Raw genomic sequence first — 15,196 nt, 5'->3', positions numbered from 1 at the left:
ATCCAGAAGAAGTATTTTAAAACAGTAGAAGTTGCTGAAGTACAAAGAAGAGCAAGCATTACCCAAGCCAGTAGACAAATCCGTTCTACATTGAAACCAGCACTATTAAAATCTAACCACCTGTCGTTTGAAGTTATTAAAGTTGCTGTAACTCCAATGTCCTCTGATACAAGGGTGCCAAGGTTATCCAAAGCTGGAAGAGTGGCAATACAGTTTAGGGGTACCTACTGGAACCAAGAAGGTATGCATGAAGCTGGGGAAGGGAGCTGGGTGCTTGTTGAAGCAGAGAGAGAATCAGTCTGAAGGCAAAGGCAGATTACGTGTGTTAGCAGTAAGACAGAAGAGGCAAAGAGGCTGCCCCTTCCTTGTGGCATAGGAAGGAACACTGCCTCCCCTACCAGCCGAGGTCAGAGAGTCTTGTCTTTAAGTTGCCTAACAATCATTAAGTCTGAAGTTGCAGCAGAGCCAACAGAACTGTGGTTGTCCATAATATTGTCAGAAAACATTGTGTTGAAGGTTGTTGAAGCATTAGAACACTGAAGCAAAGGAGTCTGCTTCCACAGTCAAAGTAGCAAAAGGGGGGTTGGTGAGAGGAGAGAAACACCCTAAGAAGAAGCATCCTGACAAATTATAGTGAAGACGCTGCAGAGGCTACAAATATTTGGACAGTGGTGAAACTGTTGTCCTTTGAACTACATATACCCCATACTGGAAAGAGGATATCCAAGATTACCATTGGTGTGGTTTCTTTATTGGAATTGAAAAGAGAACTTTTCAACAAGTGGATAATGAAGCAGTGGATTTTCATTTGGGTGAACTTTTTTTTCGTTTGGAAATTTTCAAGAACTGATTTAAGACTGTTTTCTTTATGAACACTTGGGGAGAGTGACTTTGGGACAATCCTGGGAAAGGGATCTACCCGAACAGATGAAGGTTATCCAAGTCATTGGTTGTTTGATTATCATTTAGTTGTTATTATTTGCTTTGTATGTTTAGTTTTTTAGAGTGGGGGCCAGTTTTGTGTATGCTAGGAGAATTTCCCTTAGAACCTAGACTAGATTGGGAACTCCTTGTTAAAGTAGGCTTAGTTAGGTTTCCGTTACACTTTTTGGTTTTAATAAAATGTTAAATGTTGAGAAAATCACAAGCAGTTGTCTGCCTCGCATTACTGACCCCTCACAGCTTGTTAAACAATTCCTAATTGACACACTGTGGGGATTATAAGAGTGGAGATCTCTTTGTGGGAGATGGGCAGGAACGGCAGCACAAACTCATATGGGCCTTTTTTTACCGTTTGCTTATATTCTCGTTGTGACTGCCCTATTTGGAGATTAACTTATTTCTTCTCCTAGTATTAAGCATGTCAACAATGCTGTATTAAGATGCACAAAGTTACCTAATCAGGCACCAAAGTCACAAGACTAAGGAAACATAGTACTGAAAGTCTGAAGGACTAGTCCGTACCTTCATAACATATGAGCAAAAAACCAGTGGAGTTCACTGCAAAAAGTCAGGACAAAGTACAAAAGCAAAAGGAAAAAGTTTGTGGGTCCATAGAACATGGAGGAAAACTTTCCTAACACAAAGCAGTTTATTACGGTCAGGATTTACGTGCCGATGTACCTATGCATACAGGGACATTTACATAGCATTGGGGATGCACAGACAATTCAGGCAGTCAAAGAACAGTAACATTAAATGGGCTGAAATTTGAAGTTACAGTACGAGGCAGGTGTTGGTTAAAGCTTGAAAACCTTTACTACACAATACCCTAAATAAATGAAAAATAAATAATTCAGTCAGAGAAGATTGCATTCCTTAATAGACCCAGCCCACTTTGCTTCGCAGCAATCCAAAACACCATGACGTTTTGCCCACTCCTCGTGAAACCACATCATTACTTTGCTAACCTTGATGGAGCTGTTGCTGGCAGAATCGATCGTGGAACCAGGGAATCTGAAATTCTGGACACTCCAAGCAGATCGCTCTGTTCAACTCCATCAAGCGCAGGCGGATCTTCATGTTCAAGCTGGCAGGCATGGCTAAATGGGATACAATGGTTTTATGACCAGGTCAAATGGGCAGCCGAAATTAATAAAGTGCTCCCTAAAATTACTTTGGGTAGCAGACACATGATTCTGAGAAAAGGACCAGAAAGGCTTAATTTTTTTCAACTGCATTTAACTAAGCTGGGGCACAAAACATATTTCGTGACTGAATGATGTTGACAAAGCCACTCGCACATCTGGAAGAGATCTCAGGAAAAACATATCAAGTGCTCCCACTTTTTTTCCCCCAAATTGCTGCAGGATGCAAGTTGCAAACTTAGGTTCACACTGACTGTTTATTTTCCCAAAAAATGTAAAACCAACTGCCATTGTAGTTAGTGTAACTCTGCGATATTCATCAATCAGTGCCTGAAATCTAAGGTGGTTGGTTGGGCCTTTGGAACCACATTGCTAGCTTTTCGGCTGACCCTCCACTACCGCCTCTTACCCCACTTTTTGGGCTCATCGCCTGCATATAAGCATCAAGTTCTTAACATGTCTGTTACTTTTAATGTCAACCTCTCTTTCGTCTAGCACATGATGAACCCTAACCATCTTGCACATCACGTTATGTAATTGCGCGTGTCATGCTTCCATTCTTCCATCTGATCTAGGTTACACTCATGGTTGCCACTCACCACCAACTGCAATGAGCGTAGCACTCAAATTGCAACATGTGTGGGCTTAAGCAATCTGACCACATCTTCCAGTCTCTTATGACACAACAATCACTGTTCTTAAAATTCGTGTCAGAGTTAAACACCAAATCACTTTAAATAAACTGTGGCTAAAAGTCAGTTTTGAAAGCATATTTTTTCGAGTATGTCATCAAAACTGGATGGGCTCTAAACCTACAGTGTTGTAATTAATGATAAGGAAAACATTTTAAAAAGGTAGGTGTGGAGTAATATTTTTCCCATAGAAAGTCGGTTTGGCAAATACAGTGGTCTGAACTTGAAACATCTGTGTCTGGGAAATGGGAAGATCAGTTTGTGTGGGAATGTGTCTGTAACTGCGATGAGAGGGGCTGCAAACCATTACCTTTTCCCCTGTTACGAATCGCCGGTAGTAGCCCCTTCTCCCCAAAGGTGAGTCCTCTCTTGCGACGCTAGGGAGGTGAGCTCACTCCGCAAAACCCTCCCCAGTGATCGAGGCAAGTGGCACCTCACCGGGAGAGACTCCCCTTTGGGGACAAGGACTCCCGTTCCTGTGAGGAACTCCTTACACCAACAAATTTAATTACATACATAGGACAACCTGATAAGCTTAAGATGTGGTATCCTCGTCTTGGGCTGAAGGCAATGCAAGAATAAACCAAATGGCACGAGAAAAGGAAGATGTCTCTTTAATGTAAGGCACATATTGAACTGTGCTGAGGAGGAAGGGAAAGGAACCCGATACGCAGGTGAATCACCCTGACATCATTACGCTGGCAGGAGGTGGAGCACAAGCTATTGCCGGAGCACACGACTTGTTGAGACAGACAGCGGACCAGGAGGAGATGCCAGGGAACCAGCGTGTGTTGGTGCAGGAAGAGTCTCGGGTCGACCGAGAGAGAAGCAAGCAACCCAGTGGCGGCGTGACCACGAGCTGGACATGGTGGGCAGAACGACCCAAGAACAACACTGATACCACCCGTGAAAGAAGCAAGGCTCGCTTCCAACCAGCAGCACCAGTGCAGAGCAGGAGTCCGACACAGGGCCGAGAACATGAAGGCAGAGCAAGAACAGTCCTTAGCCCAACCACTGATCCCTACCAAGCAAGAGGTATCTGGGGGACCGGGAGAAGCGGCAGGCCCATGAGACATCACGCTGAGAAAACTTGTCCCAGTCACACAAACAAGAAATCTGGGCTAAAGTTATGTGATGGGATTTGGATACAAATAACGAGTGACATGGGGGGGAGAAGACTTATTCTATGAAGCTGCCACCTCGTCCCAGTACAAAGGACGAGTTCTCAAGTGCACAACGAAGACAAGTAAGGAGTGAAAAGCCTAGAAGAGATGGGCTGAGTTCACAAAAGTATTTTATGACCAATAAGCAACCAGATACTGAAGTCAGAGGCAAAAAGCCTACAAGAGAGGTGATTAATCAATACAGCAGGGATATAACCAGTACGATCAGAGACATAAGAATGATGATACTAGAAGCTTAGAGAGGGGCATATGAAAATCCTGATCAAGTAATCCCGTAGGGAAGGCCTGGGAAGAAACTACAAACAGTCATCTGAGTATTTAAGAAAGGTTATCTTAAAGGACATTATAAAAAAGGAGACCACTGAAAGCACAAAAAAGAAAAGTCTTCTTGAGGAGCTACAAGAGTTGGAGGTTTACTGTTCTACCAACAGGGCGTACAATTAAATGCAATATTGAATGAACTGGAGAAGAAACCAGGCAAATGCAAATCATTCCCCATGTCTATTTAAGTTAGTTAAACAGATGTTGTCCGAAAGATATAAGACACTCCCTATTCTATTAAAGACTGTCTTTAATAGAATGAAGGCTTCCTGAGCTGTAAGCGTGGGCAATCTTTATTCTTGACACATGTTCACAGGGTGTTCGCTATAGTTTCTTGATCCCTCTTGGATACATATTACTCTTGCATGTCCACATCACTGTTTTCTTAATGAGTCACATAGAGAATACACTCGACCTTTGATAAATCTCTCATGGCCTATACGCCAATGTAATTGGACCCACCACGAGTCAGCAATAACATTTATTATTGCGAATACTTACTTGGGATTCTAATACTGTTGTAAATAACATCCAATGCTATAAATCAAACTTATTACCATATATTTGTATTTTGTATATACAATGCACTGACTTGAGTTATTTTCAATTGACAGTCTGCTTATTATATTTATTACATTGTAGTCCTTTTGAACTGCACCTGATGAAGGGAGTTTTCATCCCAAATTATGTTGTGCTGCTAATTTATTAATTTAAAAGAAGACTTGGACAAAGAACCTATCATTGACTAGTGTCATTACTGACCTTTAAAAAATTGTATTACTTAGAATGTTACAAGGATTACCTTTTCTTTATAAATTGTTTACACATTTTTGACAAAAGATTGGCTGATATTCAGCAAAAAGGTGTGCAGGGGACAGGAGTATTCGATATCTTTCGGACATCACCTGTTTTGCTATTGTTTTTCCAACTCTGTGTCAGGGTTGCGTTACCTCCTTTGCACCCAGGTTTTTCTTAACCATTTATATATACCTATAACTTAATGTCATTAGACCACCAAGATGTGCATCTATACGGTTCGGATACCTTTTGAAGTTAGTTAACATTAGCAGCAGGGCCAGAAAGGATAGTTTGGACGGACAACATATTTTCTTTTGAACTTTATAACGATTGACAAGCACCTTTAGTTTCTTTAGGTTGTTAAGGTACTCCGTTTAGTAATAGGACAAGTTAGCCCTTCTACTTATAATTTTCAATAAAAGAAATTGAATCATGTCTTCCAAGTGCCCGACTCCTCTTGAGCTGCCACACCCCCTTATTCCCATCTAGCGAACGCATGACTAAAGCCTCTCCTGAAGGAAGCTGGAATGTTGGAAGTCGTGAGGGAATGGTTTGGGCGAAGGGGGGCACTTGTACGATGGTCACTTTTTGTCTTGCCTCCTTTTTGGTCAGATCTTGGCAGCACAGGACTAGATTTAGTGGTGTGTTACCTTGGAACTGCCTGGCTATGACCAATAGCGCCTGAAGGATACTAAGCCACTTATCCTAGGATCTATAAATGAGGGCTATCGGGACGCATGGCTGCTGTCTTTCAACCATTTTTTTAAATTAAGTATGACAATGCATTACTTACCGTAAAAGCATTTCTGATGGTTGTATCTGCTTAGATTCACATGCTGTGCATAGGTCCGACATCCAGTGGTCACTGCGGAGTATTGCATTTTGTTTTTCGTAGTCGAAAAGGGGACGTCGACAAGGCGTGTCTGTAACACTATCCCTATAGTGACGTGTGTTGTACCCACAATCCCTCACGCGTCGAGGTCCCTCTGTTTGTATTTTTCTGCCCTGAGGGAGCCTTCTAGACGTGAGTGAGTACAGAAAAGAGAGAAATATAGAAAAGGATGTCTATGTTCCTTCCATCCAAGCGGGGAGGAAGGGTGGGCGCATGTGAATCTAAGCAGATACAACCATCAGAAATGCTTTTACGGTAAGTAATGCATTGTCTTCTGATGTTTGTTAATCTGCTTAAAATCACATGCTGTGCATAGACTAGCGAGCAGTACCCGGAGTTGGCGGTGGGTTATGAGAAGGAACAGTAGAGAAAAGATGTCTTAATACTGCCTGTCCCACCTGGGAGTCAGATCTAGAGTGTGCATCTAGACAGTAGTGTTTTGTAAAGGTGTGCACAGAACTCCAGGTAGCCGCTTTGCAGATGGACTCAAGGGGAACATTTGCAATGAATGCTATGGACGCCCCCGTGCCTCGAGTAGAATGTGCTCTTGGCCTAAAGGGCAGTTCTCTCTTAGCAAGAGTATAGCAGAGAGTGATGCATTGAACAATCCATCTAGAAATAGTGGACTTTGAAACTGCAACCCCTTCTCTTCCTGCTGCCACAGAGACGAAGAACTGATTAGTCTTCCTCAGTGGTCTGGTTCTTTCCATGTAGAACATGACCGCTCTGCGGACGTCTAGTGTGTGCAGAGTCCTTTCTCCCAAGTTGGAAGGATTTTGAAAGAACGCTGGTAGTTCTATAGACTGGTTTACGTGGAATTTTGAGATGAATTTCGGAGCAAACCTTGGGTGAGTGCGTAGAACCACTTTATCTTTGTGAACTGTAACAAAGGGGTCTAGAACAGAAAGAGCCTGTAGTTCACTTACTCTCCTGATGGAGGTGATAGCTATTAGAAAAGCAGTCTTAAGAGTGAGGTCTTTAAGAGATGCTTTGTGCATGGGTTCAAATGGTGAGCCCATGAGTTTGGTAAGTACCACGTTAAGGTCCCATCTGGGAGCTGGGTCAGCTATTGGGGGGTGTATTCTCTTTACTCCCTCCATGAAGGCCTTTATAACAGGGATCTTCCACCACAACACTTTGAGTTGGGAAGTGGTGTATGCAGAAAGTGCCGCTAGGTGGACTTTAATGGAATTGAACACTAGACCTGAATCCAATAAATGGGTCAGGTATAGAATAATATGTGTGGGAGAGCAGTCAATTGGGTTGATGCTCTTTCCTCTGCACCAAATGACAAATCTCTTCCATTTGCTAGAATAGCAGTGGCGAGTGTTAGGTTTTCTGGCTTCCCTGAGGATGTCCATGCATCTCTGTGGGAGCTGCAGATGTCCAAATTCTATGATCTCAGGAGCCAGGCTGCTAAGTTCATGTTCTGGGGGCATGGATGCAGAGTCCTGCCCCTGTCTTGTGACAGCATGTTGTACGGGCAGGGGAGTTTCACTGGGGGAGATAGAGACATCTCCATCAAGTGAGCGAACCATGGCTGTCGGGCCCACATTGGGGCCACCAGTATCATGGTTACTTGTTCCTGGTGCATCTTGTGCACTACTTTGTTGAGAAGGGGAGTCGGGGGGAAAAGCGTAAACAAATCTCCCTGACCATTGAATCGACAGACCGTTCCCCTTGGATTGGTTCTGGGGGTACCTGGAGGCGTAACTTTGGCATTGTGAGTTCTCCAGGGTTGCGAACATGTCTATTTCTGGGAACCCCCAGAACCCCCAGATGTCTTCGTGCAGTCGCCATTCGTACTCTTCGGGCAGGGGGAAATCTCTGCTGAGTTTGTCTGCCAGCAGATTGAGTTCCCCTGGTACATGTTGTGACAGAAGGAACATATTCTGTTTGAGAGCCCACTTCCATATGTTTTGGGCCAGTTTGGACAGTCCTGGAGAGTGGGTTCCCCCCTGCTTGTTGATGTAATACATGGCTGTGGTGCTGTCTGTAAGGACCATCACTGTCCTGCCTTGTAGGTGTTCCTTGAAGGCTTTTAGCGCCTTGAACACCGCTAGCAGCTCCAGAAGATTGATGTATTTGGATGCTACGTTCGGAGTCCACTCTCCGTGAGCAGTCTGATGGGATAGGTGAGCCCCCCATCCTGTGAGGGATGCGTCTGTGGTTAGAGTGGCTTCCGCCGCGGGTGTGGCAAAGGGTTTCCCTTTTTCCAGGTTTTCCTTTGTCCACCACCGTAGCGAGAGAACTAAGGCCTGCGAGACCACCACTAGGTCGTCCCATAGTCCGCTGGCCTGACACCACTGGCTGTTGAGCCACTCTTGCATTGGGCGCATGCGCAGGCGCGCGTGAGGTACCAAATAAATACACGACGCCATCATGCCTAGCAAGCGCATTGCTTTGCGTACCATCACCTCTCGACCGGTCACATATTGAGGGATCTGAAACAACATGTTTTGGACCCTCTCTTTGGAGGGGAAGACGAGGCCGTCCTTTGTTTGAATTAGAGCCCCTAGGAATTGTTTGATTTGGCTGGGGTCTAGGCTGGACTTCTTTTCGTTGATGGAGAAGCCCAACTGGAACAAAAGGTCTACAGTCTTTTGGGTATTGGAGAAGCATGTTTCGTAAGAATCCCCTGTTATGAGCCAGTCGTCGAGGTAAGGGTAAACTGGGATGGACAACCTGCGTAGGTGGGCCGCTGCCACTGCCAGTACCTTCGTGAATACCCTCGGTGCTGATGCTATGCCGAAGGGTAGCACTCTGAACTGGTAGTGTTTGCCCTCTATCATGAACCAGAGGTATTTTCTGTGCGCTGGCAACATTAAAATATGAAAGTATGCATCTTTCATGTCCAATGTTGTCATGTAATCTCCCTGTGATAGCAGTGGGATCACTTCCTGTAAGGTTACCATACGAAACTTTTGGGGTTTGATGAACTTGCTCGCTGGGCGCAGATCTAATACAGGGCGCATGGTTAGATCCTTTTTGGGTACAAGGAAGTACACTGAATAAATACCTTCCGTTACCTGAGATAGAGGCACGACCTCTATGGCTCCTTTTTCCAGCAGTTGTTGTACTTCTTGTAGAAGGGTGGCAAGATGTTCCGGTGACATGCGTCGTCCCCTCGGGGGTTTGTATGTTGGGGAACTGTTGAATTCGATGCAGTATCCGTGGGCTACGGTGGAAACTACCCAGCGGTCTGACGTTATACCCTCCCATGCTGGAAGAAAGGATGTTATCCGGCCCCCGACCGGTGTTGCATGGGAGGGGACGCGAATCTTCGCGTCACTTGGTGTTGTTAGGGGCTTGGGAACCTCTGGGGGTGGACCCTCCCCCTCTTCCTTTGCCCCGGCGCTGTCCTCTTTGGCTGTACTGGCCACTATTGGTCTGGAAATTGGTGGCAGGGTACTGTTGCTGCTGGTTTTGTTGTTGGCGTTGGCCACAACAAAAGCGTTTGTTGCCATAACCGCGCCTGGTAGAGGGCTTAGAGATTTGGTCAAGAGTTTTGATAGTATCGAACTCTTTTTTAGCCATCTCCAGAGCCTCATCCACCGCTTTCCCGAAGAGGTTTGAGTCTTCAACAGGTTTATTTATTAAAGACGCCTGTGTCTCCGGTTTGAACCCTGAGTTGCGCAGCCATACGTGGCGTTTTAGGACTATTCCCTGAACTAGGGAACGTCCCGCAGTTTCTGCCGCATCCAGAGAGCTCTTTACAATACTCTGGTTGACCCGGGTTCCTTCGCCAATAGTTGAAAGCAGGCGTGTACGTAATGGTTCCGGCGCTTCTTCGGCGTCTTTGCGCAGTTTGGCCCACTGCGCGTCCGCATAGCTAGCGAGCAAAGAATTGTTGTTGGCAATTCTTGCCGAAAAGGCGGCCGAGGATGTAAATCTTTTTGCAAGGACATATAACCGCTTGCCCTCCTTGTCAGGTGGTGCCTCACTGGTGGAAAGTGGTACCCCTGCCCTCTTTCTTGTGTTGGTTACTACCAGGGAATCCGGAATGGAATGTCCCCTGATGTACAGCGGGTCTGAGGGTGAAGGAGTGAAAAGTTTTTCAATTCTAGGATTGACCCCTCTGATTAGTGCGGGTGTGGACAGCGAAGGGATGATTCTTCTCTTCACCGAAGCGAGGAGGGGAATTGTCTGACTGACCGGGGGTTTCTCCTTAATTACCCTTTCTACAAAGTCTAATTCAGGGGAGAGCTCCCCAGTGTCCAGTTCGAAGTGTGCTGCTGCTCTGCGCAACAGGGCATTAAATGTGGGTTGATCGTCAATGGGAGACGTGTTTCTAACAGGTGAATTGTCAGGAGGATTTAGGTTCAGGACATCAGTGTCGGAATATATTGATGGGGATTGCCAAGGGTGAGAAGGTCCTTCTTCTGGATTTTCTCCGAAGCCTTCTCCTACCAAGTCTGGGCTGTCTTCCAGACCTTCCTCCTGGTTCCGTCCCTCTTCCTCGTCCATAAAATCATCCTCTTCCTCAAAATAATGTTCTTCCCCAGTGAGGTCATACACACTATGGAAGTCTGAGGCTGTGTCCTGGTGGGGATTGACTAGTCTTGGAATTTTGCCCCTGGGGTCCTCCTGAGGCCCTTCTCTTATTCTCTTTGGAGTGGGAGGGTTCTGGGTATTCATAAACCTCTCCATCCTCTCCATGCAGAGATGGAGTCTTTCCATGGTTTCATGGGGTACCCCTGAGCGGTCTAGCGGGGGTAAATTGGTGTCTTGTAGCTGAAAACGGCTCGACCTCTCCCACAACGTCGAGGAAAGTGTCCCGTCGCCCTCCGAAAAGCCTTCAGGTGTGCTGGGAATCCCTTAGACTGAAGGAGAACGTCCCTGTCTTTTCGGCGTGTCTTTCGACCTTTGCGTAGCGCTCGACGAGTCTTTCGGCGTACGCTTGTGGGTGTCGACTACCACGATCCTCGCCAAGCTCTCGGCGACTCGTTTGTCAGCGGAGGGCTGTGGTTTCGACGTTATGGGTGTCGATCGCTCTACGGCGGCATGCGCTTTCTGCTGATGCACGCCGGCCGATGATTTGGGGGCGGCGCCCTTATTTGCCGAAAGCCCAGTCGCTGGTCGCGGCTGCGGTTGCGAGAGGGGCTTCGAACCCGAACGGTCCGAGGAGGCTGCCGGTGAAACCTGCGTCTCCTTGGGCGCTGATGCTCTCTTCGCCTTCGGCAAAGAAGAGCTATGGGTTGTGTGCTTATGTGTGGTCTTGTGTGCGTCAATGTCGCCGGGGTGTTCATCCCCATAAGCAGGGCGTGAGCCGAGCCCGTCGGGGCCGGGGACAGACGAAGCGCGTGTGCGCTCTCTAGGGGGGTTTTCGACTTCCGTAGCGGAGGTCGGGGTATCACGTTCCTCGTCATTGTCGGAGGTAGCGAAGGTGGGTGGAGCGTCGGCCTTCGACATAGCGTAGGCCGCCCACCTCTTGACCCTACGGTCTTTTAGAGTCTTCGGCTTAAGAAGCCGACAAGCCGTGCAACCTTCCTCTTTGTGATCGAGGGGCAAGCAGCGGTTACACCGTGAATGCTTGTCCTTCCAAGTAAACTTGCCCTTCCAAAGCGGGCAAAACCTAAAGGGTGTCCTCTCCATAGCCGAGGCAATAAAACGTGATAACCACCCCAAGGGAAAGGAAGGGGAAAAGGAAAGGCATTCTCAGAAAAGAACTAGAGATGTCCCACGACCCCCACTCTCCCTACTGTATTTGGCCTGCGAGGCCAGGCCACGTGTTCGGCAACGCCGAAGGATCTCCTCCGCTCGTCCCCTCCGTCGAAGATCTTGCTCGGCGGAGACAGCTTCACAACAGCGTCGAGGGGGGGATCGATATGTTCTATATTAATATAGGAAAACGACCAAAGGTCGAGGAGATGAAATCTGCAATGTCTCTCGAGGAGCTCCGCGTAAAGGCGACCAGTAGCTGGGCGGAAAAAAACAATCTGAGGGACCTCGACACGTGAGGGATTGTGGGTACAACACACGTCACTATAGGGATAGTGTTACAGACACGCCTTGTCGACGTCCCCTTTTCGACTACGAAAAACAAAATGCAATACTCCGCAGTGACCACTGGATGTCGGACCTATGCACAGCATGTGATTCTAAGCAGATTAACAAACATCAGAAATTTAATTACGTGACGTTCAATTTAGTATTTATTCTTGATTATTGCATTCACGAGTTCTTTGCATGCGAAAACATTGTTGATGTCATGCATTAATAATACTTTTTGAACTTGAATAATTTCAGATCTATTCATGTAACGTATAGTGGGGGATAGCGGGGGAGCTGATGGATGTTTTGCCTTTTAAAACAGTGGCTATTTTTGAAAAAGAATGATTTTCCTAGATTATTCGTAATGCCACTACCAGTAGCAGCCAGTAGACCTGTGAGCACAGTAATAAGCTAGGTATCTGAGGTAGGGACCTCTTAGTGACCCTCATTACTATCTGTGCCTTTGGCATCAGAGCGCCTCACAAGAAGATACAAATCAGGGCAGGCATGCGTACCTTTGCAAAGTGAGAGAAGTCACAAACACCGGGATTCTGGCAAAAGGTCATAATATACAACCAAATTTACTAAACAGGCTTTACAAGAAAAAAAGCACCTGAAACACAGAACAAAATGCTGTTTCTGTGACGCCCAGCAAGAGTAAGTAAGGCCATACAAAGGAACCAACGGGATGGAAGTAAACTCTGCAAAAGCCTAGTTAGTAATTGTGCTTATTTTTGTCTTTGAAAGCAAATTTGATCATATCAGACTTCGCACATAAGGCACAGTCCAGCAATGATGTACAAGTAGCAACTGCAACCTTACCATACTGCATTTGCAGAGGCTGAAATTGGAATTCATGGAGCAGGAGCTGGAAACAGCTCCTGGATGTCACGATTTTCATCAAGTCCCGGGCGCTATTAAAGTCAATCCTCAAGAATCGAGTGACTGAAAGCTGACGGAACTTGCTTTTTATGCTGTACTCTGGCATGCACCGAAAATGAACATTCCTCGAACCACACTTTCTATTGGCGTGCTGCTATGTCTTGTACTCTATTGCTGTCTCTTACCATGTTACTTCACCTTTTGCCTTCTCTTTAAATTGCCTTCCTTTTTATTTTTTTGTTTTCTGTCAGTTCTTCCTTCTTGCTGCTACCGTTCATTTAGTCATTTCCTATGTTTGCTCCTGCTTCATAAATCTGCCACTGTATCTGAACTAATCTTTTCCTGACAAAACCTTTCTATCTCTGCTGCCACCTCCATTTCTGTGATGAGACCTTGCCCACTCTCTTGGTCTCTGCTGGTCCCGCAGCAGGAGGTGGTAATATGTAATGTGTAACAAAACTAAACTCCAAATGAGATGGAACTGTAACTTTGAGTCCAGTTCATGTGACCATTCATGCTTAACCTGTCTTCTGTGGTTTACTATTGCACCTTTTATACAAATTGCTAGACACATAGCTAACGCCAGATACGTACATTTGTATGGCACCAGTTGGCTTTGGGAGCCAAATGTAGCTCTTGGTAGCTGGGAGTACCATGCTAACTTGGCTCTATCCAGGAGCTAAGTCCTATGTGAAGGATTCACCCTTGCACATCCGAGCGAAACCTTGCCTTCCGAGTATTTGCTTAGTCTTGCTACGACAGCTCTTTTTGAGGAGATCTTTGCAAGGGTAGGTTGAAGTCCATTTAATCTTTGCAAGGAAGAGGTGTGAGTGATGTAATATCTTAGTACATGAACATGCATTTAGTTAACACCTTTATATGTAATTGTGGGACAGTGATGTAATAGAAGAGGGAATATAGAATATGGAACCCAGGAGAAAGGATGCTGATCTGAGTGAACTGAGAGAGGAACTGTTAGCTGTGGTGGAGCCGGTGGGTTTATCTATGGATCTAAATAAACCAATTTATCTACAATACTGTGTTAGCCAATACTTCAAGTGACTATTGGAGTCAGTGGTGAATACCACAAACAATGCAAATTCAATTAGACTTGCTGCATAGCCGTCCTGAACTCCGCCCCCAGCTGACACTGTGGGAGAGTCTTTAATGATGGGAGGCTGACCCAGCCTGTGTAGCTTCAGAGGGAAGATGCATCTCCATCATTTGAACCCCTGCTCCCACCTACTGAACGTATGGATTGTTCTACAGATGAGCTCCTAAGAGTTGCAAGGAAACAACAGGGATTTTTTGCAATAGTGTCAGATGACAGCGCCTCAGAAATAATGATTTACATTTTTCCCCTCAGAGTCAAAATGCAACTCTCAATGACTGTATTAAAACAAGCACAATATTACCAAAAAAGAGTAACCTTCTATGCACAGGTTCAGATGAATATGGCAACATCATCTCAGAAGTAAAAACTCATACTTTCAAGCTGGGCATCCAACTTGGCAAGGAATTCAATGTTAAATATTTCCTTTGTCAGTGCTTCGGGGAAGTACTCAGCAACCGCCAGTGAATAACCAAGCAGAACCAGGAGATGAGGGTCAAATGAACCTGAGAAAATAAACAGGATGCCAAAATATTACATATTTATTTACTTCATTGTTAATCTCACAGCCACTCTGTTTAGTTGTAAACCATGTGTTCAGTTACATACAACCCCACCATCCTTAAACATTTATGGAAGTATTAGCAAGCTTCAATGGAGTCACGACCATCTTCCCCGATGGAAACTCCAATTCTCATTGAATATCATATTTCAGGTCTGTTGTCTCCTAAAGACAGAATCTTGAGTGGCTCTCCCTTGAGACAAAGCCTTGAGGAGTCAAAGGAGAAAAAGCTTCAAACCTGTAAAAACAGACTTCCAGTTTTGTTATCGTGAACAGAATCTCACAATTGTTTAACCCATTAACTGCCGGTTAAGAAAGAATACAGTTATGTGGAAGTGTGTCAATATTAACATTAATGTATGGTGCAAAGGAAAGGATGGGTCGAGCCTTGGGCTGCAGTCTTTCCTTGGAAGCATGGGATATGTGACTTAAACTAAATGCAATGGTGGTAATTGCTCCAGAATGGGGTCAGGCACTGGGGTTTAATGATCAGTGGTCCGGGAGAACATTGGGAACTTGAATTAGGTTATGTTGCATGTATTGGGACTACCGATTTCTGAACCACCTTAAGATGGGGATCATGGGTTCAGAGTGCGGATTGAAGGTAAACTACAGGTTTGATCACACAGTGGGACAGAAATCAGTGGGCAACTGAACGAACAGTGATGGTCGA

At 45.6% G+C, this 15,196-nt stretch overlaps 1 protein-coding gene across 3 annotated transcripts in view; it reads right to left on the bottom strand.

The window, feature by feature from the left end:
* Positions 1-15,196, bottom strand: part of FASTKD1 (FAST kinase domains 1) — a 677,639-nt gene that overhangs the window by 171,583 nt on the left and 490,860 nt on the right. For 2 of the 3 annotated variants that reach the window (XM_069616163.1, XM_069616164.1), the window contains 2 exons: positions 14,339-14,467; positions 1,911-2,042 (listed from right to left, as the gene is read on the bottom strand). In XM_069616163.1, coding sequence (XP_069472264.1) covers positions 1,911-2,042; positions 14,339-14,467 — 261 coding nt within the window. The remainder of the gene's footprint in view (positions 1-1,910; positions 2,043-14,338; positions 14,468-15,196) is intronic. The other variant, XM_069616165.1, reaches the window with a different exon arrangement.

This window comes from Ambystoma mexicanum, chromosome 9 (genome assembly GCF_040938575.1).
Source record: "Ambystoma mexicanum isolate Mex_15411 chromosome 9, UKY_AmexF1_1, whole genome shotgun sequence".
Classification (NCBI taxonomy): domain Eukaryota; kingdom Metazoa; phylum Chordata; class Amphibia; order Caudata; family Ambystomatidae; genus Ambystoma; species Ambystoma mexicanum.
The sequence above is the reverse complement of the archived record's forward strand: the minus strand, read 5'-3'. Positions and strand labels throughout refer to the sequence as shown.